The sequence below is a fragment of the Chanodichthys erythropterus genome, chromosome 8 (genome assembly GCF_024489055.1).
Source record: "Chanodichthys erythropterus isolate Z2021 chromosome 8, ASM2448905v1, whole genome shotgun sequence".
Taxonomy (NCBI): Eukaryota; Metazoa; Chordata; class Actinopteri; order Cypriniformes; family Xenocyprididae; genus Chanodichthys; species Chanodichthys erythropterus.
In genome coordinates this window covers 18,340,236-18,368,107 of record NC_090228.1, presented here as the reverse complement: position 1 = coordinate 18,368,107, position 27,872 = coordinate 18,340,236, and the positions used below count along the sequence as shown (strand labels likewise).

General features: G+C 37.3%; 1 protein-coding gene across 1 annotated transcript; it reads left to right on the top strand.

Annotated features, from left to right (window-relative positions):
• Positions 1 to 17,433: 17,433 nt before the first annotated feature.
• rps16 (ribosomal protein S16) lies at positions 17,434 to 20,833 on the top strand. The gene is made up of 6 exons (XM_067391090.1): positions 17,434 to 17,504; positions 17,595 to 17,646; positions 18,279 to 18,380; positions 20,252 to 20,348; positions 20,512 to 20,559; positions 20,641 to 20,833. Exons 2-6 carry the CDS (start codon positions 17,599 to 17,601, stop codon positions 20,784 to 20,786), a joined length of 441 nt encoding a protein of 146 aa, XP_067247191.1. The 5' UTR covers positions 17,434 to 17,504; positions 17,595 to 17,598; the 3' UTR covers positions 20,787 to 20,833.
• The last annotated feature ends 7,039 nt before the right edge of the window (positions 20,834 to 27,872 follow it).

Genomic DNA, 27,872 nt, shown 5'->3' with positions numbered 1-27,872 from the left:
AGGCCGGCAAAACGTCGATGAGCGCTTTTGCTCGTTTTCACGCACTGTTTCGAAGACGGCCGGGGTCGGATTATGGATTCGTTTTGGCGTATCCTCGAACAATATCACGTCACAGCTTCAAAACACATCCGACCGGAGTGCCCGATTTGTAAACGAACGTACTTTGGACTCTCCGGCTCTACGCCTTTCGCTTTTTTTGACCGTGATCAAGCTTGTTCGGTAGCTCGGCCGATACGGAGTCGGACTTAGGGCGAGGAGTCGACTCACCCTGCCTGCATCGGTACGAATCCCGCGAAAGGCAACTGACGGCAAAAAAAAAAAAAAAAAAAAAGAGCTCAAAGAGAGATCTAAACGACCAGGTTGTTTTCTCACCTGGGCTGGGCTGGCTCGTTTGTTTTTTTAATAACAAATTTTTTTTTTGGCAAATGGAGGGCGCAACTCAAACAAACCTTTCAGCTGTACTGCTATTCTGGATTAAAGAATAGGGTACAGGAGAAGGAAGTTCAACAATAAATCTAATCTAAAGTAATTTATGCTTATTAGTATAGTTGAATTCGATCATTGTAGGTCAGCAGCAAATACGGTGATTAAAGGTGCAATATGTAAGATTTTAAAGTAAAATATCCCAAAACCACTAGGCCAGTGTTATATATTTTGTTCACTTGAGTACTTACAATTTGTAAATCGGTAGAAAATTGCTATTTTAACCAAGGCTCCGGGACGTGTGAGGAGTCGCCTGTCAATTGCGTCATACCTGCGTTACCCACGTTATTTTCAACACGCTCAAATGTATCTAATATGATAAACAGAGCCGTGTTACCTCATACTCATGACCGGAAAAGCAGAAGCAGCGTCGGCGACTGTGACGAGTTCTGCTGCTCATGAGGCGTGTGTTGCGCAATCGCTCCAGCTCCTCGTTCAGCTCCCACAACACTCGGTCCTGATCTACTTCATACTACAGTAACGTTAATAATCGCATCCATGAACATGATTTGTTCCTGAGTCCTATCCCGATTATTTCCACCGGCTGTGATGTGAAGACCACATGTCCCAAGATTCTGTGCTCAAACTTGCCGTCGTCAAGCTAAGTCTTTGTTTTGAATAGGCTTCTAGCGACCTCTAGCAGACAGAATTCTTACATACTGCACCTTTAATAAAGTGAGATTAAATACATATATTTCTATATTTGTGTAATTTAATATAGTTAATTATTACAGGTTTGGGTAAAATTCTGAGATTGCGTTTCACTGTTTTTATTCATTTTGATGAATACTTTTTCGTGCAAGTGAGATGAGTAAATGCATGTTCACATTTAGTCTAGAACTACAATAATCATCATGTTCACACAACGCACACAACACCTCTGCACTTTATTTCTCTCAATATGGAGACAGGAGAGCTGTCAGCCAATACATGTGAAAAAGTAACTTGCGTTACTTATTTGAAAAAGTAACTTGGATATTTTGTTGAAACTGAAAAAGTAATGTTACTTTACTAGTTACTTGAAAAAGTAATCTGATTACACAACTCAAGTTACTTGTAATGAGTTACCCCAACACTGCTACTAACTATGAGTAACTTTGCAACTACATGTCAACTAGCAGTCATTAGAGTATTAATAGACTGTCTGCTTAAAGGTGCTAAAGAGGATGTTTTGTTTTATACATTTTTGCAATATTACTTGAAACTGTCTTTACTAACTGATAGAAGACTATTTATTAGGTGCACTGAAAGGAATAATATTAATATTCATCATCTGTGCACGAGGTAGGGCCTTAAAAACATCAGCCAATCGTTTACGCGATCATCGCGTAAACGATTGGCCCTCTGGCTTGTCAACGTCACTGCCATGACGTTCCTTGTGAGAGACGTGCGGCTGCGCGCTCCAGTAACTTTCAACACTCTACATGCGCCGCATGCAATGTTTTTTTCAGGAGACAGGAGAAACAACTGCAGATTATGAGTTACCTGCGGTGAGTCCGACATGATGAATCCACTAAGTGTGTGCGCGGCTTAACGATTGTAAGGCCGATTATGAATGTTAATTGACACTTATGACTGATCGCGCTCAAACGCGTCCAGTCAGAGCCAGTTGCATTCAGTCTGCGATTCTTGGTTAGTAAAGAGTCTAAAGTGGACCATCAAAATAAAGTGTAACTGAAAATGTGATCTGATGGAAATATTTCGAAAAGCATAATTCCATATGGATTTACATGGAACCACTGTCCATTGACTTTTTAAAAATTATTTTAGAACATTTTAAAAATGTGTTAAAATATATTATAGTTACATTTTATGAATTATGAGTAATTGTATGTATAAAATGTTATATATTAATAGTGTAAAATACAGACAATGTATATATCATTATGTATATGCAGGTCCTGTAACTAGACACAATTTCAGAAAGATTTCCACATTTATAATCATTTTATTTTTCTCACTAGTTCATTTACAATGCCCTGCAGCATAAGAAATACATTTTTAAAAGTACAAAAAAATCCATGTAGTTTCTTAATTAATATGAGATAAAAGCAGCATTGAAATGAGGTAAAAACAGCATGCATATTAATTATTCACATTAAAAAATGACCAAAATGCCTTTTAAAATAGATTTGCAATGCATGCACTACAGCAAGTCACAGCACAGGAAATGTCAACTTGCTAAAATGATTTCACGTTGGCTTCTCATATACAGACTTCACAAAACATCTTCAATATGCTGTAATGATGTGCATGATGCATGAAGCCATGAAATCAGAGACCCTGCACTTGATGAAATCTGATCACAAGTGGTGACAGAAGATGTATTTGACATGCATGTTACTACCAGGTGTAAACAGTGATATGTTTCAGCTGACCACTTGTGAGTGGATCACCCAAGACGCTATACCAATGTAAACAGGTAAGAAGCAGATAAGCATTTTTTTCTTCTAAGAAAATGGATCATAAATATTGATGACATTGACACATTTTTTTTTTGTACAAAAAAGATCTAATCTTTTGAATGAGAATGTCCCTTCCCTGTGGCAATTGACTAGCATTAGCTTGTAGCAAACTATGGTTTTGCTTTGATGTAAAATGAATGTACACTTGTAGTGTACTTCAAATTATACTTCAAAGGATATTTTTTAAAAACTGTACTTGTAATATAATATATTAATGAATGATATTAAAGGGATAGTTCAACGAATAATTAAAATGATCCCAGACGAGGAATAAGGGTCTTAGGGAAACCATCACTCATTTTTTAGATTATTTTTTGATGGATGGATGCATTTTTTGGGCTTCAAAATATCGCCCCCCATTCACTACCATTAGAAAGCTTGGAAGAGCCAGGGTATTTTTAAATATATCTCTGATTGTGTTCGCCTGAAAAAAGATAGTCATATACATCTAGGATGGCTTGAGGGTGAGTAAATAATGGGATAATTTTCATTTTTGGGTGAACTATCCCTTTAATAATATAAATGAAATAAAAGGCCACTTAACTCTTTAAGACCTGAAGGCTTTTTTAGAGTTTTTTTTTTTCTTTTCTGAGCGACACACACAAAAGTAAAGACTCATAACTCCAAAACTGTAGCAAGGAGAGTCAAAAGGTTGGTATCATTTGATAGAACACTTTTTAAATTTAAAAAAAATAATTACATTACATTTGGACATTTTCATCCTGAGAAACAGCTGATTAAAAACAAAAAATATATAAAATTTTTTAAAATAATTTTTCTTTTTTTATTATTTGACATGGAATAACTCAGGAACGCAATAAGATTGGATAAAAAATTCTTTTTTGGTGATGCTCTCCTCCATGTGAGAATTTCATGGTGATAACATAAAGTTTAGTTTAATAAATTGTTATTCATTTTTTTCGCAGCCAGGTGGCGCCAGCGGGCGGTACACTCGGGTTTAGAGGCACTTCTCAGCATGCTTTAGGAATTTTTCAAAATGATGCATTAAAAAGATGAGATTCTAAGCTTTAAAATTATATCTATTTTGTGTTATTCCACGTTGGAAAACGAACATGGATGGGTCTGGTAACATTGGATACACACTGCATCCCGGAAAGATGAGAGACATGTTTTAGCCAAGTATGTTAAATCATTCCGTGAGTAATATCTTGCATTATAATGCATAATATAATGCATTATATTATGTAGATTTTTTGTTCATTCTAATTGTGAGAATCTGTTTTAAATATTGATGTGCCATTTTCTATGATCTGTGCATTTTCATGAAAGTATGAGCACGTGAAATAGACATATTTGTATTCAGTTAGCGCCTGTGCGGTTTTTGTTTTAAACGCATATTACTCAGACTCATTCGATAAAACAACGCAACAGAAGCATGTTTGAGGCTTGATATGAAAGTTTAAAGTCTCTGGTTTTGTATGCAAAAAGAATTTTTGTGCTACCTATATGGATTCAATTTTTATTGGCTTTTAAAGAGAGACACTCAAATGGGAGCGCCGGCGCTCCATCCGGTATTAAAGGGTTAAGTGACATGCATTTCTATATTTCTTAACACACTTGAGCACAACTTTAAAAAGTTGACCCTCCTCAGGTCAAAGTTTGAACTAATTGTTATATACTTGCACTGGTATATTGTATATGACAATTTAGTTCAAACTTTGACCTGAGGAGGGCAGTAATACACTTAGCAGTGTCTACACTGCTGTAATTCAAATAGAGAAGAAGAAGAAGAGAGCTAGTTCAAGACGAGCATTTATGGTGAAAATGTATAAAATTTTAATTTTCTTTAGAAAATGAGTGATGGTTTCTCTAGATAAGACCATTATTTCTCGTCTGGGATCATGTAGAACACTTTGAAGCTGCACTGAAACTGTAATTTTGACCTTCAACTGTTTGGTGCCCATTGAAGTCCACTATATGGAGAAAAATACTGTAATGTTTTCATCAAAAACCTTAATTTATTTTCGACTGAAGAAAGAAAGACATGAACATCTTGGATGACATGAGGGTGAGTAAATTATCAGGAAACTTTAATTTGAAAGTTAACTAATCCTTTAAGTGTCCAAAAACATTATATTCAGATCACACTTAAATATATTCCTTTAAATTGTATTATTTCCATAATAAGTAGTTTTTTTTATAAGTATGCTAAAGTGTACTTCACAAGTGCATACATTACATTTATTTATTAAAAGATTGCATTTGAGCATAACCTAATAAATATTCATAACTCCCCACCCCCTCTTCAAAACTTGAGCTATCCCAGCTATCCCATATCTGACCGCACTGGGCAAAGGTTGCTTAAAGATTTGGGTCTCGATTGCATTTTTTTCTTTTGCTGAGTGTGGCATTGTATGTGTTTAGACGTTGCATTAGAATCTAGTTGACCTCACTGAGATGTGTGTGTTTAGATCACTCTGCCTCCCGTCCCAAGGGAACAGAATCATACGCCCTGTGAACTCAGGCTGAAGATCAGGTGTCGGTTGTGGGTTTTGTAGAGGAGCTGACCCTCACCTTTCAACCCGTGACATCTCACCTGCCCTGACCTGCTTCCAGCACCTTCCAAGGCCACGTTCACCCATATACCAAAACTAACCCTGACCCTCTGAGACCAAAAAAAGGGAAAGAATGAGAATAAAACAAAATAAATTAAAAGGAAATGTAAACAGTATTTGCCAATGCAAAACTTGCTGGCATGATGCTGGAGTGTCTTCTATGGGGTGTTTCTATTTCTGTGGCATTGTTTAGTAACCCCATCACTTTGAAATGTGAGGTGTGTTTGAACCAATTAGATTTGAAATCTAATTAGTCCAAAATCCTGTTCCACATAACTATTAAACATCAATAATCTCAGGTTTGATAGCATGGCGCCGTGCAGGCATTTCATCTCCAGTCAAATTTAATGAGAGGAAAGAGATTTTACAAAGTGTGAGAAACAGTGTGCTGTTTTTGAAGACGAAGAAGGATGTTTTCAGTGGGACTAATTCCCTTTTAGTTCAAGTCTGGGCTAAATGCATAGAGAATGAGTCAATGCTGGCCACAGTGAGCGTGACTAACTCACACTGGTTCAATAACTTGATCTCACTCTCTGACTACATAAAAATGAAGCTAAATCTGTGAGTTTTGGCATTGTTTCTTTCATAGTAATGCTAACTTTTTCCAATGTTGTGCTTTTCCACCTAAAACAAAGAAACCTTGGTGAGACAATGCTCTATGTGGAACAAACCAGAAGCAATGTATCAATCATCACTGCAGTGGTCACCATTGTTCCACCAGAGAACGTTATGGAAAACAAGTGTCTGAGAGGTGGCAGTGACAATTTAAAACGCTCAACAAGATCGTTGTCAAAAATTCTAAAGAAATTCCAGATACCCATAAGACTTTCATTCATCTTCGGAACACAAATTAAGATATTTTTGATGAAATCTGTGAGCTTTTTGGCCTACCATAGACTGCAATTTTATTACCACTTTTAAGGCAAAGAAAGGTAGTAAGTACATCGATAAAATAGTCCGTGTGACTATTCAACCTTAATCTTATGAAGCGACGAGAATACTTTTTGTGCGCAAAAAACAAACAAAAATAATGACTTTATTCAACTATTTCTTCTCTTCCTTCTGAGTCTCCTATGCTGTTGACGCAGCAAACACATCCAGGTTCTACGTCAGAACGCCGGCTCAGTATTGGCCGAAGCTGTTCACGTGCTGACACTGGAGTTGGCCAATAAGGAGCCGCCGTTCTGACGTAGAACCCGGAAGCGCTGCACTGTGTTTACTACATCAACATTGTTGTTGTCGTTGTTTTTTTATGACTAGAATACTTTTTTGTTTCAAAAAGTATTCTCGTCACTTCACAACTGTAGTCACATGGACTATTTTTATGTCTTTACTATCTTTCTGAGCCTTGAAAGGTTCTTTAAAGGTTCGTAGTAACAGTTCTATTTACAACTGTATCGTCTTGAAGAACCGTTTATATGCTGAAATGGTTCTTTGTGTTAGAGTTTAGGGTTCTTTTTTCCCGCCTTTTTGTTTTTCAAATCTGTAACTGTCAAAGCCACCTCATTACTGATTTTCTGGAGCTCATCCAATTGACCCTTCGCAGGGAGTTTTATTGACAAGCGATCTAACCAATCAGAACGCAGAATCCGCCATTTTGTCCGACAAAGCAGTCAGGAGTTAGAAGATTAACCTCGGTGGACTTAAAAAGGTGTGTACTGACGGCTTTCCGCGTTTGAAACAACATTCCTTCTCATGTTCATTCATGTTTATTTGATGCTATAAATGAGCTTGTAGGAAGAGATGATCGGTTTACTAGCCTCTTGAGCTGAGGCGCTACAACAATGTGTCATGACACATTAAAGACCCACAAAACAGTTTTTATTTGAATTTCTTAACACAGTTTGAAAGCTGGGACTTTGTTTAATATCATAAGTAACCTGCTTTGTCTTGTCTGTCGACATGTGGTCACTATCCTCTTTGCTCCGCGACGTATTTTTCACTGCGTGTGGCGTGACAGTGCTATGGCTTGTCGGACAAAGCAACAGTAACTAAGGGGGGCGGGTCTTTGCGAAGGGTCAATTACACAGACTATCAACACACTCTCAACAGGTAAATTACTTCTTTTTTTAAATAATAATAATTAAAATTTTAACTTTCAAGTTGTAACTGGTTTCCTACCAGTCATGTCTTTTTCTTGTTTTAGTTCAAAAGAATATGTGTGAACAGGATACTTATCTTCTCATCTCCGCTAAGGAACAGAGAATTGAATTTATTGATCCACATTGTTACATTTTTTTAAATGATTACTTTGTGCATGAACATACCCAGTCACCAAACAAACAAACAAACAAACAAACAAACAAACAAACAAACAAACAAACAAACAAACAAACAAACAAACAAACAAACATAAAAGCTATCCCATGACTATATATCACTTTTTCCTGTTAACATTTTAAAGGGCTCACATACTGTCCATTTTTGCTAATTTTGGCTTTTATAAGCATAAGTGTTTTTACATAAATAAAAGAGATACACTGTAACTGTAAATATGCTGATATAGTAATATTAATAAAAATAAACTATTAATAAAAATGTTATTTATAACACCATTACGGTCCTGTAGCACATTCAAAGCATGGTTCTTTATGGAACCTTATAAAAAGGACTATATTTAGCACCAAAAAGAGTTCTGCTATTGTTACAAGCTGAAGAACCCTAATTTAGTACTGTTTAGAGACATTTTTTAAGAGTGCAGATAAGACCAGCAATTAGCTTTTTCAGTAGGGGTCCCATTAGAATCCATAAACATTCTTTTGTTCATCTAATTCTATCAATAACAACACAAGGACATCTACAAGTGACAATTCTTTCAGCATTACTCCACCACCCCAACTCCACCTTTATTTCTCAGATCTCTAATTAACTTCCATTCATTAATTAAGTAGCCCAGTGATGGAACTTAGAGCCCAAGTCACGTCATGCTCCAGCTCGTCCATTAGCCAAAACTCTTCATCTGTATCATTGTCCTATTATATGAACGTGGAAGAGACTGCAAAGTGAATTACCACATACAAATGGTGGCTGTTTTGAATGAGCTTCATAGATCTCTGAGAGGAACTAACCTACAGTACTAAAGCAATGACCATCAACAGGAACGATCAAACCAGACTTTACAATGGTACACTTCAGTGATCAAAAGAGGTGTTATTAACAAGCACCATAATGAGCAAACCAGATCTACATATTTTAGCAATGTATGTATCATATGAACAAGCTAAGGATGAAAGTTGCATGTTGAGATCCATTCTAAAGAATAAAAGCTAATATTGTACTATGGACCAAAAAAGATTTAACACATGAGCTTTGAAATGAAACCATATTCACCATATTCACACTTGAAGTGCCAAAGTTGTGATGGCACATCTGTTGAGTGTGTTACAGCCAAAAAGGGAGTGAAAGGAAGACACTGGGTGAGTGTTTGTGTGCTGGTTGACAGGCTGGTATAAAAGCGCTTTGGCAGGAGTCCTCATTATCTCATCGAAAAACAAACAGCAGCGTGTCACCCAAGTGAGCTCCATTTCCCCCACAAAAGACCCAACATCTGCCTGACTCTGCTACTGTTCAGCTACCCCTCACACACACACACACACACACACACACACACACACACACACACACACACACACACACACACACACACACACACACACACACACACACACACACACACACACACACACACACACACACACACACACACACACACACACACATACACACACACAGCACACAGCCTTCTCCGCTAATTAACACCCTTTGCTTATAGTTACACATCTCTCAAACACACCTCAGTGTAAACAGGGCAAAAGGTACCGTGAGTAAGTGTGAAATGCAAATCTCACAATCCTCTGCAAAGTACCGTTGCTAACAGAGGGCGTTAAGGTGGAGGGAGAAAGATGGGATGACAAAATGCATCCTGACTCTGCACCTCCGGTGTTTGTGTAATTAATGGCTGCAGAGGTGAAGAAAGGTGCGAAAGTAGGAAGATGCCGTGTTGAAGGACAGAGACAGGATAGATAGATAGATGATAGATAGATAGATAGATAGATAGATAGATAGATAGATAGATAGATAGATAGATAGATAGATAGATAGATAGATAGATAGATAGATAGATAGATAGATAGATAGATAGATAGATAGATAGATAGATAGATAGATAGATAGATAGATAGATAGATAGATAGATAGATAGAGTTATACTGTACTTTTAGTTCAGGCTGTTTTCCTGACATCTGGAGCCAAGGACTTATTACCCCAGTTCATAAGAGTGGGAATAAATTGGACCCTAATCATTTCAGAGGCATTTGTGTGAGCAGTAATCTGGGGAAGTTATTTAGCAGTATGTTAAACAATAAAACTTCCTTACCGAACACAATGTCCTGAGTCCGAGTCAGACTGGCTTCCTACCAAATCACAGAACAACTGACCACATTTACACCCTACACACCCTAATCAATAAACACGTAAAACAGACCAAAAACGTTTTTTTTGCATGCTTTGTCGATTTGATTAGATTTGATTCTATTTGGCATGACGGATTTTATTACAAATTTTTACGAAGCGGTGTAGAGGGTAAAGTGTTTGACATTATAAAACTAATATATTCGAACAACAAATGTGCAATACGAATTGGCAACAAACATACAGAATTCTTCACCCAGAAGAGAGGTGTACGTCAGGGCTGTAGCCTGAGTCCGACACTGTTCAACATTTACATTACAGTTTTTCTCCATTGGTTTGGCTCATTTCTTGAAACAGAAATTACATTCTCAAAACAACATGGACAAACCTCTAAACCACTAGGCAATTGTTCACAACAGAATTGAATTTCATCAAATTGCAAATGTCTAAGTAAATGTCTCAATGTCTCAGTACATCTTTGCAAATGATTAAGTACAGGTAGCCTACATTTAGCACAATTTCCAAGTGAATAGATCTTGTTGACCTAAACTGCTTGTTGATTCTCAGTCTAATGGTCGTTCGCTCCAAAATGTGTCAGCGTAATTTCATTGTATAAGTCATCACGTGCACAATAATCTGTTCATTTGTTTGTTAATCCTTGGAACATTTGATAAATTTATTACAGCAACTGACAGTCAGGTGAAACTAGAACTTGACTTACGAAGGAGCTTTATTTACAGCACTGTAGGCTGTATCATTTTCATTGTTTTTTGTTTGTGTGTTTATATTACAGTATATTATGTTGTATACATTTTCTTTTTACTCTGATGTATGGAAGTTACTTCATGTGTGTGAATGATAATGGTTACAATTTCCTTGGCAGTATGAGTGCAATGTGTGATCTCTCACCCTAAAATCCTCTTTCTTTTTTTCAGTTTTATACACAATTGTATTCTGTTAGCTAGACAAAAAACAGTACAGTAACCATTGTCAATGAAGGACTGGGCTAAGACTGAAAGGTGGGCATGAGGGATATTTCAATGGTCCTCTGCCATAGTGACAAAACATCTAAACATTTTGACTTGCAGTGCTACACAATGCCAAAGGGACGAAGCATTTTGGGGGCACTGACTGTTTAAATGAGAAGGAAATTTAGTTTTGACACATAAGTGAACTGTTTTGGGAGAGGTATGAGCTTTTGCAGGTGAACAATGGTGTTGTGCCGAACCATCCACATTATTTTGACAAAAGCACCAAGTGTGTTGAGAATGTCCGGTCTGTTTCAAGAAATGAGCCAAAGCAATTGAGAGGGATCTTTGCCATTTCTATGGTGACTATACTGCCTATTTATTTGGTAAAGGAATTTAGTTTTTAAACATGAGTGAACAGTTTTGGGAGAGATATTAGGTTTTGCAAGTGAGCTATAGTGTTGTACTGAACTGTAAGACTGTTTCGCCAAATGATCTTAGAGTTTTGAGAATGTAATTTCTGTTTCAAAAAATGAAATGACGTTCCTTGTGAGAGACGTGCGCGGCTGCGCACTCCAGTAACTTTCCACACTCTACATGTGCCGCATGCGATGTTTTTGTCAGGAGACAGGAGAAACAACTGCAGATTATGAGTTACCTGCGGTGAGTCCGACATAATGAATCCACTAACAGGATGCTGGCGGTAAACACTCGTGTTCCAATACTCGTGCGTGAGTTTTGGGAGGTGTTCCCTTGATGTGAAGGAGGGGGGTTGTTCTTACACATGTGCTCATTTCAAAAACTCACAGTCTTTGGTTTCTCAGTCGACGAAAAGATCCTCTTTAGCACCTTTAAATTTTGGATGCATCTAAAATCAAGTCCCACAGAATCGCTACATTTTAAAACATTACAAACCCAAGAACTGAACCCCGAAAAGAGTCCCCTCAGTCAGCTGTTTCTAGGACTTACTAACCTGACTAACTCTACTAACACTAACCAGTCTCAGACCAGCACTGCTTCTCATCTGAACATCAAAATAAACCAAATGTTCAAACAATCTAAAAATACATATCTGGAACATTGGGATGAGGAAACTAAAACACAAAGTAAATTACAATTCTATCGAACTCTAAAATCAAATTATGAATTAGAAGAATTTAAGCAGAGATGGATCCTGACCAAGTACAGGCTCAGTGAGCACAGTCTAGCCATCGAGACCGGCAGACACAGAAAGAGCTGGTTACCCAGAGAGCAAAGGGTGTGTGTTCACTGCAGGACAGGAGAGATCAAGACAGAGATGCACTTCCTCCTTCACTGCCACAAACACACTCCTATTAGAGATCTCTACTTACAGTTTTTCTCCATTGGTTTGGCTCATTTCTTGAAATAGAAATGACATTCTCAAAACTCTAAGATCATTTGGCAAAACAGTCTTACAGTTAGCTCACACTATAGCTCACCTGCAAAAGCTCATACCTCTCCCAAAACAGTTCACTCATGTGTCAAAACTAAATTTCCTTCTCATTTAAACAGTCAGTGCCCCCAAAATGCTTCGTCCCTTTGGCATTGTGTAAGCACTGCTAGTCAAATTGAATGTCTTAGCCCAGTCCTTCATTGACAATGGTTACTGTACTGTTTTTTTGTCAGAATACAATTGTGTATAAAACTGAAAAAAAGAAAGAGGATTTTAGGGTGAGAGATCACACATTGCACTCATACTGCCAAGGAAATTGTAACCATTATCATTCACACACATTAAGTAACTTCCATACATCAGAGTAAAAGGAAAATGTATACAACATAATATACTGTAATATAAACACACAAACAAAAAACAATGTTGTAAATAAAGCTCCTTCGTAAGTCAAGTTCTAGTTTCACCTGACTGTCAGTTGCTGTAATAAATTTATCAAATGTTCCAAGGATGAACAAACAAATGAACAGATTATTGTGCATGTGATGACTTATACAATGAAATGACGCTGACACGTTTTGGAGCGAACGACCATTAGACTGAGAATCAACAATCAGTTTAGGTCAACGAGATCTATTCACTTGGAAATTGTGCTAAATGTAGGCTACCTGTACTTAATCATTTGCAAAGATGTACTGAGACATTGAGACATTTACTTAGACATTTGCAATTTGATGAAATTCAATTCTGTTGTGAACAATTGCCAAGTGGTTTAGAGGTTTGTCCATGCTGTTTTGAGAATGTAATTTCTGTTTCAAGAAATGAGCCAAACCAATGGAGAAAAACTGTAAATAAATTCAGGAACTCTGTAAAGAACTTTACACCTATGACTGAAGTAGAACAAATAAAGTTAATATTAGGAGAGGGACCGACAGCAGCACTGGCTGCGAGATACGTGTGGACGTGCCACAGCCTGAGAGACAGCAGGTGAATGTGTGTAATGTGTGTGTGTGTGTGTGTGTGTGTCTGACCTCAATGTGTTTCCCTACCGTCCACCACAGTGACCCTTAATATGTGTGTATATATGTTAAAACACTGTGGTATCAAATGTTCAGACATGTTCTAATTTGTTACACTGTTAATTTAAGTTTAAGTTATGTTATAATATTTGATACCGTTATAATATTTGATAATATTTTCTTCTATTATACAGATGTTTTTATTAGTGTTTTATGTATGCTTTGGCAATATTGTATGATTTATAGTCATAAAGCAATTTTGAATAGATAGATAAATAGATAGATAGATAGATAGATAGATAGATAGATAGATAGATAGATAGATAGATAGATAGATAGATAGATAGATAGATAGATAGATAGATAGATAGATAGATAGATAGATAGATAGATAGATAGATAGATAGATAGATAGATAGATAGATAGATAGATAGATAGATTACAACTGATAAATACATCCAACTTTCAAATCCCTTTGAAACTCAGACTAATTGGTCAAGAATTCTTCTTCAGTCAAGAAGAAACTTGTGTTTGGTGTGAAAATGTTCAGTGAATCTGTCAGCTGAGTACCTGAAAGGCATCAGTTTCTCAGTCTGAAGACTCTGATGTCCTCTCTTGTCTTGTTATTGTGCTTCTGGGCCTTCAGTTCTCTCTCTGTGTTAGTTTGATCCACTTTGCTTTTTTCTGTCAAGACAGTAATACACACATAAAGACTTCATATCTCAAAAGAACAACAGACTGGTGGAAATGACTAGAGAAAGCATTATAAGCATGTGCTAACTGCTTTAGTTTCTCTAGTACTAAGTTAGCACTCTGATAACTTACTAGAATGATAAGATAATGATAACACAGTAAAGGTTGCTTACAACGGTGATATGCCTTCACTGATAAAGATCAAATGTACAAATAAGTACATAAATAAAACCCTTATTTATACACAAATAACGACTTTAAATAGTATACACTTAAAATTATACTTAAAAGTCATGTTCTGTTGAAATTATGAGATGAGACTATATACACTGCCCTCCAAAAGTTTGGAAACGCCCTAGAAACGCGTGTTTTTTTAATCCTTTCCTTTATAATTTTGCTCTGATAAGGGACAACACAAACTACGAAAACATATTTTATTATATAAACAGTTTATACATAGAAAGAAACTTAAATTTTCGATTCATCAAAATATCCACTATTAGCAGCTATCTGATCTAAACTGGGTTCTAATTGGTTCATTGTATTCTAAACTTAATTGGCAATCAATTGTTGAAGATATCAAGGTGTGCTGCTGACCCAAAAATCTTTTACAAACCTGGGCCAAGTTTAAACCAGTTACCAGGCATCACCGCTGGCGAAGGGGAATGTCTGACTTTGACATGTACATATTGCCATTATTATGTAATCAAAATGAAAATTATTATTGCTGGTCTTCAATGATAATGTCAAGTTACGGTAATGTATTTGCACCCAAAAATGATAAGGATTTATGCTGATATCGTCCAAAACCACACTTTGCCAGGGGTGTTTCCAAACTTTTGGAGGGCAGTGTATTTGGCACTCCAGTGATGTATGTAAAATAAATAAAAATAATAAATAAAAAAGTTAATTGTACATTGGAGATTAACCCATGTTTTCAATAGATAGATAGATAGATAAAGTTCTTTACATGTGCAGTTTTTACTTTGAGGATCAAGTAAACTACAATTGCACATTTAATACTACAATTACAGTTTTTTTCAATTGCTAACAAGCATTTACCAATACTTAAAGTACTTTTTCTAATCTCTTAACACAGCAACACACCTACATCACACAATTAGCCAAATGGTTAATTTTCTGCTCAGAATCATATTTTGTTATATAAACACAAACTCTACATTTCAAAATGCTAAAAACCTTTTTCTACACATACAAACTCTATCAAAACACAGCAAACCTGATTCAAAATCGAGTCGTTCTGTCAAACACTAGCACTAGTTTTCTATCCAACATGAACATATTGTCAATCAAAGTTCAATGACTGTCAAAATACTAACAGCTGATGGCATTATGAAAACTGCATTACTGTCATGTTTCAGTTCTACCTGCAGAAAATATGAAATTCATAGTTTTTAAAATTCAGTTTCCTTTTACTGCAGTAAAAGTATAATGCATGTAAGCCATTTTACATGTTTGGTTGAGTGTTGAATGTGTGCATTCTTGGCAACAGAAGAGAGTCATTATTTTATAGAATGTGCAGTAGAAAAAGAGAAGAAGAAGAAAGTAACAGAATTGCTCAGGGCAACTACTGGTCAAATGAGTCCCTTATGCAGAACTATAGTGTCCCTGTTGGTTGAAATCTCTTTCTGGGGGTGGGTGTGTGGTGTTGATGGTCCACTCATGAGGGTGGGATGGTGTCCACTTGGAGGCTAGTGCCCTGTGTAGACCACATATTGTGTAAATATGAAACAATGGTTGTGGAATCATTGTAGTATAAAGCTTTTACTGAAATGAAAACATGAAATTGCTGCCATTGATCAACAACAAATCCAACATACATGGTCTTTGGTTATTATGGAAGCTTTTTTTCCACCACAGAATAAAAAAGCATAAAAGGTAATTGTGACTTTTTATCAAAAATATTTTTTATTTTGCAATTCTGAGTTTATGTCTCACAATTATGACTTTTATTATTCTCAGAATTGTGAAAAAAAGTCACAATTACCTTTTTTTATTTTCTATTTATGGCAGAAATAAGCTTTCATAGGTTCATCATGTGTAAGGGGAAAACCATAGAGATGCACAATCCAGCACACATTCTTCCTCCTCTCCTCTACCTCTTCTTCTCACTTGTCCTGATCCAACTTCTCCTCTCCTCCTTCATCAATTCCTCTCCCTCACCCAGATATTATTTTCTCTCTGCTCGTCTGTGTTGTTCTTCATACACACTGAACAAATCCAATTCAAAGAGTCCTATTTTACTGAGACTGGAATCTGCCAAATATTTAAGTGATCTGCTAATTAAAAATACTTATCAATTGTTTCAGTATGTGTTATATGTATATTTTCAATACTTATGAGCTGCTGTTGTTGCAGAAGTATAGGTTTTATCCTATATTTAATGATTGGAACATTAGGTCTTCATTTCTGACTTGCTGTGTTTAAGCATTTGCAAATAAGATGAGAAAGATCCATGATTTTGGTATGAGGTGTGCTTATATGAAAAGAAAATGTAAGCATTATAGAAACGTGTTAATTGACTGCATTTTGTATGAAAACGACATGAATTGTGTTAATGGTATGGCCACAACAGACAGATGTTCTGCTAAATGTGTTTAGAGTTTTGAAAATGTGACTACAGATTGGACAAAAGTATGTTAGCAATTGAAAAAAACTGTAAGTGCACTTCTTTTTTCACAAGGGTGTAGTAGGCTATCCATTGATCCATTCTAATTATTTTGTTTCTGTTAAGGTACAATTTGACACCAGCAAATAGATATTATAGAAAAAAAAAATACAATAAATTAAAATCACAGCTGACTTGTGTATCTAGTGTGTACAACAACAGTCAGATTATCTTATTAAAACTGGAGAAGCTATTAACCCTTGGGGTTAAAATTAGGGCTAAAATTATTACTATAATGCTTTTAAATTGTTTCTTAACCTAGCATATATATCAGAAATCATCAAAAGTATGACCTGCTATCCTGAAAGATGAAGCACTTGGTGTGCCAAGCTCATTCTACTCCAATGGTGTTGATTCGACTGATTCTTGTGACAGAGCGCCATCTAGTGATGAGGTGTAACACTGAGCATGTGGAATAATAAAACTCTATCACATCAACAGTTTTCTTTTTCTTTTAAACGCTGGTTTCAGATCATTTGGGTTTTTTTTTTTTATGATCGTAATAATAAGTATAGTAATCGGAATGATCGGATCTCTTTGAAATTTGAAATGCTTCCTTCACATGAGAAGGAAAATGCATAACGGTGTTACAATTAAAATCTATTAATATTCGTTCATTCGTTTAATTACGTGAATATTTGTTGTTTGAACTGTTGTGAAGTGTTAAGAATTTAACTTTAGCAATGACGACTGTCGTAAACACGAGCGTCTTTACGACAGCGCCCCTGCTTTTGCGCACGGGAAACCCCTGTGCGGCCTCTCCGAACGGCGCTCGAGCTCTGAAAGGTTTGTTCCTCAAGCGGTTCTCACTAATATACGTGATTAAAGATAAATTTATGTTTAAATTAAAGCACAATTACTCTGTTTTTATTACAGAATCATGCCAGCTAAAGGTCCTCTACAGTCTGTCCAGGTTTTTGGACGTAAAGTGAGTATTTAAAGGCTGTATGTCCTCATGTGCTCGCGCACGGCGCTGATGAAGGTTTGAGGTTAGCCGGCTATGCTAACAGATGTGTGAGGTTTTAAAAGATTGCAATAGCAATGTTTTATATAGTTGATGTAATAAACGTGACAGTTAGAGGTCGTAAACAAGTATAGGTACTCTTAAACCACTTAAAATGTAAAATAAGCACATGTCCTGTTTAGACTGACAGTGAGTGATGAAGATTGTGTTGGTAATACTATTTGCTGACACGTGGGACAGTTCAGTGTGTACATGTACAGCTTTAATTGATACAAAACAGTTGCTTTTGCATCTGATCTGCATATTTTCTGTTGTTAAATAGTTTGATAGATATATAGCAGACAGTGGTCTTGTCCGTCTTGCTAACTGTTTATCTTGTACTTGTGTCTGGCTTATTATAGCAATGGTTCTCGATTCTGATCATAAAAATAACCTATAATATAATATTTAGGGAATCTTTTGTATGTGCAGTGCTTTGGTCCATCAGTAGCAAGATTTAAGACCACATAGATCTTAGTGTCATATTTAAATATGTAAGAGCATGAGTCTCATATAATGGAGATGCTTTGGCTGATCTATTTGTTCGCTATCAACAGAAAACAGCCACTGCTGTTGCCCACTGCAAGAGGGGAAACGGGCTTATTAAAGTCAATGGAAGACCTCTTGAGATGATCGAGCCTGTCACTCTGCAGTACAAGGTACTTTTAACACTGATATCGAGTGCTCAGAATAGAAATATTCAGTTCTCTATTTAAGTAAACACTTGAATGATTTGTTAATTGAGATGTTAACACAATAATGTCGATTTTGTTCATTACTCAATTGTGCTGTTCCAAACCTGTATAACTTTTTCTTCTGTGGGTTTTTAAAGGATTAGTTCACCCGAAAATTAAAATAACGTCATTAATTACTCACCCTCATGCCGTTCCACACCAGCAAGACCTTCATTCATCTTCGGAACACAAATTAAGATATTTTTGTTGAAATCCGATGGCTCCGTGAGGCCTCCATAGGGAGCAATGACATTTCCTCTCTCAAGATCCATCAAGGTTCTAAAAACATATTTAAATCAGTTCATGTGAGTACAGTGGTTCAATATTAATATTATAAAGAGACGAGAATATTTTGAGCGCCAAAAAACAAACAAAATAACGACTTATTTAGTGATGGTCGATTTCAAAACACTGCTTCAGGAAGATTTGGAGCATAATGAATCAGCGTGTTGAATCATGATTCGGATTGCGTGTCAAACTGCTGAAATCACGTGACTTTGGCGCTCCGAACCGCTGATTCGACACTGATCCATTTGTGCTCCGAAGCTTCCTGAAGCAGTGTTTTGAAATCGGCCATCACTATATAAGTCGTTATTTTGTTTTTTTGGCGCACCAAAAATATTCTCGTCGCTTTCTAATATTAATATTGAACCACTGTACTCACATGAACTGATTTAAATGTGTTTTTAGTACATTAATGGATCTTTAGAGAGGAAATGTCATTGCTGGCTACGAAGGCCTCACTGAGCCATCGGATTTCAACAAAAATATCTTAATTTGTGTTCTGAAGATGAACGAAGGTCTTATGGGTGTGGAACGGCATGAGGGTGAGTAATAAATGACGTTATTTTAATGTTTGGGTCAACTAACCCTTTAAAGAATATCCTGATTTCAATTGGTGCTGTCAGCTTTCTGCAAGAAACACAGCAAAATGGAAGATTTTGTTTACTGAAAACCTTGTCATCCTCTACAGCAATTGTTGCCATGTTCATGGGAAAATTATACTGCTTTTCACTGTATTAATACAGTTTATGTTCGTGAATCATACTAACTCATTGATTCATTCAGCACATGCATCACATGGACCGTTTTAATATTTTTGATACTTCTATAGTGGTTTTGTTTCCTTTTTGGAGCTTGAAAAGCATTCATTGCATTTGGAGAGTAAGTAGTATTTTTGTTAAATTCTGCTTTGTTCTGCAGAATAAAGTCCTATCATATGTCTTACACAAGGATGTGCAAATTATGACAGAATTTTCACTTTTTGGTGAACTGCTTTTATTAAAGTCACCATGAAATCAAATGTTCACCCAAAACGTAAATTGTCATTTACTCATCCTCATGTCATTGCAAACCCATAAGACTTTAATTCATTTTCATAACACAAATGAAGATCTTATAAAGAAAATCTGAGAGAGTTCTGTCCCTCTGTTGACAGTCCATGTATAAAGAGATATCAATACAATCTTTTCATCATATAATGCATTTAAGTCTCTTCAAAAACATTTGGACTAAACCGCTCAATTCATATGGATTAGATTTTACGATCTCTTCATGAACGTGTTGAAATGGTAGTTGTGTAGCTGTCAATGGAGGGACAGAAATAATAGCTCAGATTTCATTAAAAATATCTTTGTTTTGAAGACAAACGAAAGTCTTGCAGGTTTGGAACAACATGAGGGTGGGTAAATGATGACAGAATTTTCATTTTGGGGTGAACTTACCCTTTAAGTGTACCACACAGACCTTTAGCTTTGTTCATACATTTACTAACGGTGTGATTCTGTATCCTTCAGCTGCTGGAGCCTCTTCTGCTGCTGGGTAAGGAGCGCTTCGCTGGCGTTGACATCAGAGTTCGTGTGAAGGGTGGTGGACACGTCGCTCAGATTTACGGTTAGTAACACTGGCTGATGGTGAAACCCATTTTCTCTGGATTGTCTAACTGTAAAAGTATTTGTACTTGAAAATCAGTGAACAATAAATGGATAGATTCTTTCCTAAGCCTCAATGTTACCAATACTTCTGTACTGACATTGACGTTTCATTCTTCTTTCAGCCATTCGTCAGGCCATCTCTAAAGCCCTGGTTGCCTATTATCAGAAATGTAAGTGTGGTTCATTGTCGTCAATTGTTGCAGATACTTACACATTCATCTTCATTAATTGTCATATTTCTCTTCTCTCAGATGTGGATGAGGCTTCCAAGAAAGAGATCAAGGATATCTTGATTCAGTATGACAGGACCCTGCTGGTCGCTGATCCCCGCCGCTGCGAGTCCAAGAAGTTCGGTGGACCTGGAGCTCGCGCACGCTACCAGAAGTCCTACCGTTAAAATCTCTCTGTACATTTTCATATAATAAACCTGAGGGGGAAAAATAATTTGTTTTGAGTTGTTATTCCGAAGACTGTGTGCTTGTGGTCTTGAGTTTTAATGTTCAATAGTCAATTGGTTTTAATTTCCACACTCCAGGTTTTTGTATATTGCGAGTCTCCACTGATATCCATAAAAACAAAATTATAGGTCAAGTGATTGTATAATTAAGGTAGTTTACAATTAATGTTACAGGTTAATTATAGGATGATGTTTGTGTGGAAAAATTATGATGGAAGAAATAACCTGTTCATATGCTGTGAAAGGATACTGTGAAAAATAATGCTCTATTACAGTTGCTTTGGGTAAATAGACTATTGAAACGTACTAGCATTCTATTTTTGCTATAGAAAGATGTTGAATAAATCAGTGTGGTTCAGAGTTGTGGAACAGCTAATGTACTTTGCGTGCTTATGGAGGTTTCGAAAGCAGCGCCAACTACTGGTGAAGTATACTCAATTTTAATTATTTAGTGTTTGACACAAGAGGGCAGAAATTTGCCTTTTTAACCAATTTAATACTGTGTTTTTGAGTAATTTGGAATTCAGAAATATGTTTCTAATTATTGTAGTGTATTTTAAATACTATGAGGAGTAGCATTGCTGTGTGAATAATATTGTTATAAAACCAGACTTTCGCTGTTATTTTGTTGTAAATGTGGTGTTGTAACACGGTCATATCGGGTTCTAACCCAGTGAGATTTACAGGAAATATCCTTGAATGATGAAAGTGAAAGCGATGTGTATTTTCTTTCACTAGAGGGAGCCAAACCTATATAGTCCTATATGCTGAAGCTTTTTATCCTGTTAATCCCAAAGATGTTCATTCAGGTCAGCCGAAGGCACTCGTCAGTACTGATGATGACTGATATATGAAATTTCCAGAAAGACTGGCAAAGCATTAGTGTGAGCACAAGGGAGGAAACACCAAATACATTTAGATTAAAGAAGCATGCATACTTGTTTTGTTGGTTTTAATCTCTACAATACATCCTCTGAGTGTGATTCAGCAGTGGATCTGTTCTGTAGCTCTCAGATTGTGGGTGAGGTAAGACAGCAAGAGATAATGAAATAAGAGCTGTCTTGCTATAGGCTACACTGCTGCTCAGTCTGATGTGATTCACTTATGGTAAATGGCTGGTATCGATCCATCACTCACAGTTGGATCACCAAGTAGACGCAGATGGCGAAAACACCGTCTCCCGGCTCTCTTCTGACATTTGAATCCTGCTACTCTGCCTGAGGATGCTTCTTGCATTTCATTACAGTCTGATTCATGTAGATGCAATGAACTGTGGTGTCATCTATGAATAGGATTATATGGAGCGAGAAAATGCATGGGTTTGATCATATGAAACTATCTTAAAATATGTGCATTGACTATGCTTAGGGTAGGGTTTGGGTCCAGAATGAACATAAACAAATACTGGGTTTTGATTCACTTTAATTCACTGTGCGTACATGTAAAAAACGTGATAAATCAGTAGTTCACAGCTTAGAAACAAGTCTAATTTGTCAAGGCATATTTTAAAATGATAAAATGTTACGAATAGAACAACTTAGTGATTCTCTGAGTTCGCGTGCAGTCTAGGCCCGTATATAAACACTGTTTATTGTGTTTAAACTGGTTTTGAGAATGGCTTTACTCAAACATTTTAGGCGCATGCTCGAGCCTGCGCGCGCTAGGGAGAGCGCGTGAGCGAGCAGGACAGAGAGAGGTGAGGTTGTACCTGCATTATTAACTGGGCTCCTTTATTTATAATAATGAAGATTAGAATCATTAGAACAAGGATATCAGGATGAGGGTGCGGGCACATTTACCTTTCTGGCGAATTTTCATGGCTGAAATAAAGTTATTTCAATAGAAATCTATTTGGGAATTTCGCGTGAGGAAAGATTTCCTCGCGCAACGGGTTTAACCCTCTCATTGCATGAATTATGACAACCTCAGTCAGGATTTTTTTTCATTATGTGTTTTATTGCTCTTAGGGTAAGATTTGAACTTTTTTTACACATAGGCTACTTTTCAAAGAGATTTTCAGATGTCCACTTGAATGGACAGTATAGGCCTAACGTCATGCGTTTTTGGTTTTAACTGAACTGAAGATATAGGCCTGCTGTATAAACCACATTGACCGACCGAAAGCTGCTTGGTTTAAAAATGACTTCTGCGTGAGCTGTGCTTCACTGTTCGAATATTCTCTATTGACAGTAAACAATGGACCTTTTTTTGTCCGGGAAATAGCTAATGTGACCGCATCTTCAAGCCCCCCTTGCAGTAAATTTTATCCTATAAAACCAATCTTTGATGACATATTTAATAGTGTGAAAATAATTTCTTCATGCCTAATAGCTTGAGTGTAAAAACACCCTTGCTTCATTTAGTATATGCGGATTCATGAATATGCAAAATAGTCCCCACCACCACTTATAGGGTTAGTTCATACAAAAATTTAAATAATAATGTAACTTATTACTCACCCTCATGCCATTCCACACCCGTAAGACCTTGGTTCATCTTCAGAACTCAAATTAAGATATTTTTGTTGAAATCCGTTGGCTCAGTGAGGCCTGCATAGCAAGCAATTTCCTCTTTCAAGAACCATTAATGTACTAAAAACATATTTAAATCAGTTCATGTGAGTACAGTGGTTCAATATTAATATTAGAAAGTGACAAGAATATTTTTGGTGCGCCAAAAAAAAACAAAAAAAGACTTATTTAGTGATGGCCGATTTCAAAACACTGCTTCATTAAGCTTCGGAGCATTTTGAATCTTTTGTGTCAAATCATGATTCGGATCGTGTGTCAAACCGCCAAAATGCTGAAATCACGTGACTTTGGCGCTCCGAACCGCTGATTTGACACGCTGATTCATTGTGCTCCGAAGCTTCCTGAAGCAATGTTTTGAAATCGGCCATCACTATATAAGTCGTTATTTTGTTTTTTGGCACACCAAAAATATTTTCAATATTAATATTGAACCACTGTACTCACATGACCTGATTTAAATATGTTTGTAGTACATTAATGGATCTTGAGAGAGGAAATGTCATTGCTGGATATGCAGGCCTCCCTGAGCCATCGGATTTCAACAAAAATATCTTAATTTGTGTTCTGAAGATGAACGAAGGTCTTACGGGTGTGGAACGGCATGAGGGTGAATAATAAATGACAGAATTTTCATTTTTGGGTGAACTAACCCTTTAATCACACCAGCTCAGACCTCCTGATCCACTCGGTCAACTGTAGTAAACGCTACACAATGGCAAGTGGAAAATTGGTTTAGTTCAGCCATATGTGTTTGAACCATAAGCTGTTTCAGAAGGAAGAGTGATTTATACAGGGTCGTCTATGCATCAGAATGGTTTGTTTTATGTACATAACATTGATTAATATGATTATCCTTTGGCTTGACTAGGTTATCAAACAGCTAATAATGTTGCTAATGTTCCACAAATCATGTTCTCCTTTATCATCTAAAAATCAGCATAGAAATTATTTGACCATCATAGAAAATCAGTAGAGAAAAGCCCCGCCCCACATGTTGGCTAGATTGATTACATGTAGGTGACTGTAGGAAACGGTTTCAAACTGTGTCTTTGGTACACTTGAGTTATGTTCTCACTACTCAGCAATGGTGCTGACTGATGAATTTGCACAATTTGTCCTGAAGCATATTAAAAATAGACATATAAACAACAACATTAAAAATCTGAAGGACTTATTTATGTGCACATAATTTCAAGGCGATTTTGTGTACATGTGTAAATTGAATTAGGCCTATTGCCATTTTTTAGCTGAGAAGAACCAAAAATCATTGAAATATCACATGGCGCTTAACTTAATATAGATGGAAGCTGCATGTAATGTCCACCCCTCTTTTTGCTGATGAGTTTCAGACTGAGACATTCCTGACCTGAGGTAAAACTTAACCACAGAGTTCAAACGATTCACCACTACTGCTGAGCTTCCTGGACAAAGGCATGAGAACTCAGCTGCTGTTCGCATGGGATAGAGGAAGTACAACACTGACAAAAAAACGGACTGAGCCAAACGTGGGGGAACATTTCATGGTAATATCCCTTAGTAAATAGAGATACCATCATACTAGTATGATGGTGTTCCCACTGGGAAGAACATGTTGGTAAACCTGCTTTACCGGGAAGGTTAAGCAGATCTTTTCAGCAGGGTAGAAGATGTGAGCATCATGAGAAGATATTTTTAAGTTGTTGAGAAGGTTTTTGATCAAGAGAGCGTTATAATGAAGAAGATAGGTGTCTTTCAGCCATATTAGCACTAATACAGGACACTGGCAAAACAGAAGACACTCTAGAGTTGTTGTATCATTGCTCAATGTGGTGCTGTCATAGTACAAATCCCTGCCTTTGTGCATTCTTACCCGCTGCGAGGAGGAGCAGGTGAGAGGTGATTGATCAGTCAAATGAAAGGTTGCAGGCAGACAGATAGTATTTTGGGAATCTGTACACAGTAATATGACTCATAAGCTTACCTTTCTTTCTGACATTAACAGAGCGTCTTGAGCTGTTTATAGAGATGGAGGGAGTTGGGCGGGCTTCTTTTGGCATCACAGATGTCTCCCTGACAACATGACCCATATGTTTAAAGTAAGAGTCCTGATCCAGAATCAGCTCACCCTTGCCTACTTAGTGGGGCTTGCTAAGGTAAAACCTAACTGTGTATATGAAATGTAAAAGTAACTCATCCCACACCACTGTGCGATGGAAAATAAAAATGGACAATTCTTATTTTTTTTTACATAATGTTGCAATGTTTATTACAAATGATTTATCTGTGCACATCATTATTATTATTTTTTAAATTCATATGCCCTCATAATCTTTAATCAAAAACGTTAACCTCCCCTCCCCCTCGAAACAACTTCTGTTCATGACGTGTCTTGCCAGCAGGGCTTGACATTAACTTTTTTGCTCACCAGCCAATGTGGCTAGTGGTTTTCCAAAGTTACTAGCCACTCAGCATTTTCACTGGCCACAATTTTACTGTTGGGAAGTTACATTTTATATGATTAAAGCTGACTCTGGCATGCTTAAATTACTTGATTTTGAGTCATTTTACTTGATTTACAGGATTTAAAACCCTTTCAAACTTACAAATGCAGATTGACCACCCAAATCAAGACTATACATTGTATATATCAGGTATGTATAGTTATTTTTGTTAGGCTATATAAAAAGAACAAAGAAGCAAATTACAAATAGTAATTTAAAAAAAAAAATTCTGATACATATGTTTATTTAGCATACATGTATACATTTATTTAACATTTTTTGATGTTTGATTAACATTAATGACAGACAGGTTGCTGAATGCATGGACGTCATATACTGACACATATCCAGTTTTTACCCACTTAGCCGTAAGCCATAGCCGACTGTATTCACGCGAGATACTCCACATGATGCATTTTGACATCTGTGTGTGCGTGTATTCAGGCGCAAGGAGAACTGATCGCGCGCGACAGATAAAGCGCGCACGCGAGCGCTTCTGTTGTGTCATTCAGCGCGATTCCTCCTATCCCGCCTTCACTAACCGCAAGTTAATCGATACAAAATTGTGACTGAATTGTAATTTTGTGATACGACGATCTTGGCTATTTTTCATTTGGCTGTAGGCTGACATTATATTCAACCCGTCAAAGTGGCTAGTGGGAGTGGCTGTCTTACCCGCCACAGCTGAAATCTACCCGCATTTGGCGGGCTGGCGGGTGTTAATGTCAAGCCCTGCTTGCCAGGCTCTACATCCTCCACAATCAACTGACTGCAAACTGGCATTCAGATTTGCCTCTATTTAGTTAGCAATGGCCAACTTCCTACAAGTCAGTCACATCCCGAAGGACAAAAGCGAATTCCGCCCTACATTTTTCTCATTCCAGAAGCCGTTTCATTTGGATATATACGTCACAATAGGGAAGAAAAGACTATCACAGCTTCCGTTTCATGCCGACTTTAACATCAGAAATGTAAATCTGCAAGTGGATGAAGTGGACACTGGAGAACACGAGGAAAACACAGGAGGAGAACGGGAATCCATTTGAGATTTGAAGTTAGGAGAATCAGGTAAGTAGCACTGGTTAAGAGTCCTTTTCCATATTGGAGACCAGTTCCAGGAGTTCTGGTGGCTATGGCAGAAGGTACGTAGGAAGCGTCCTATCTCCTGTATCTTGCGTTCCGTGACCATGGACAGTGTGGAACGGACAGAGCTAGCAGCTTACCAGATGGAAAGTTGACTTGGGGTCTTGAACATGGCACACTCTGCACAGCCCTGGACTCACATCCCTTGCCATGTTAGGCCACCAGAAGCAATCTCGTAATAGCAAGAGGGTTTGATTCGTCCTAGGGTGGCCAGTGCCCAGTGAAGAGTATGCAGACTGAATTAGAGGGAGATGTTGAGTGCGTGGAACGTACGTGTGATCTAGTGGACAACCTGGCAGAGTGGGTTTTGAGGCATTGGTGGCCTCGAGTTCTTCGTCCAGGGACCACTGGATGGGGCTCACAAATAGACTGGAAGGGAGGATAGGTTCAGGATTTTCAGGGGTCTCTCTCTCACCATGGAGATGGGAGAGAGCATCTGCTTTTACGTTCTTGGTCGCTGGACAGTAGGTGATGGAGAACTGGAATCAGGTGAAGAAACGGCCCACTTGGCCTGTCTGGGGTTGAACGTTTTAGCTTCTCAAAGATATTCCAGTTTGTGGTGATCGGTGAGGATGGTGAAAGGATGGTGGCCCCCTTCCAACCAATGCCTCCATTCCTCAAGGGCGAGCTTGGTGGACAGTAGTTCTCTATTCCCAATATCATAATTTTGTTCCGCTGGGGTGAGTTTTCTGGAGAAGAAGGAACATGGATGGAGTTGAGGAGGCTGCCCCTGCTGCAGGAATGGAACCGCTCCTACTCTAGCAGTGGAGGCATCGACTTCCACAACGACAGGGCGATTGGGATCAGGATGGACTAGGAGCGGCGCAGATGTAAAGGCTTTCTGGAGCGTATTCATGGCTATGTTGGCTTCT

Bases quoted from the DNA above. Each gene is read 5' to 3' on its own strand.
- rps16 (XM_067391090.1), top strand. From the start codon at position 17,599: ATGCCAGCTAAAGGTCCTCTACAGTCTGTCCAGGTTTTTGGACGTAAA. The intron at 20,349-20,511 runs GTTAGTAACACT...TTCTTCTTTCAG, and splicing joins ACACGTCGCTCAGATTTACG to CCATTCGTCAGGCCATCTCT. The intron at 20,560-20,640 runs GTAAGTGTGGTT...CTCTTCTCTCAG, and splicing joins GGTTGCCTATTATCAGAAAT to ATGTGGATGAGGCTTCCAAG.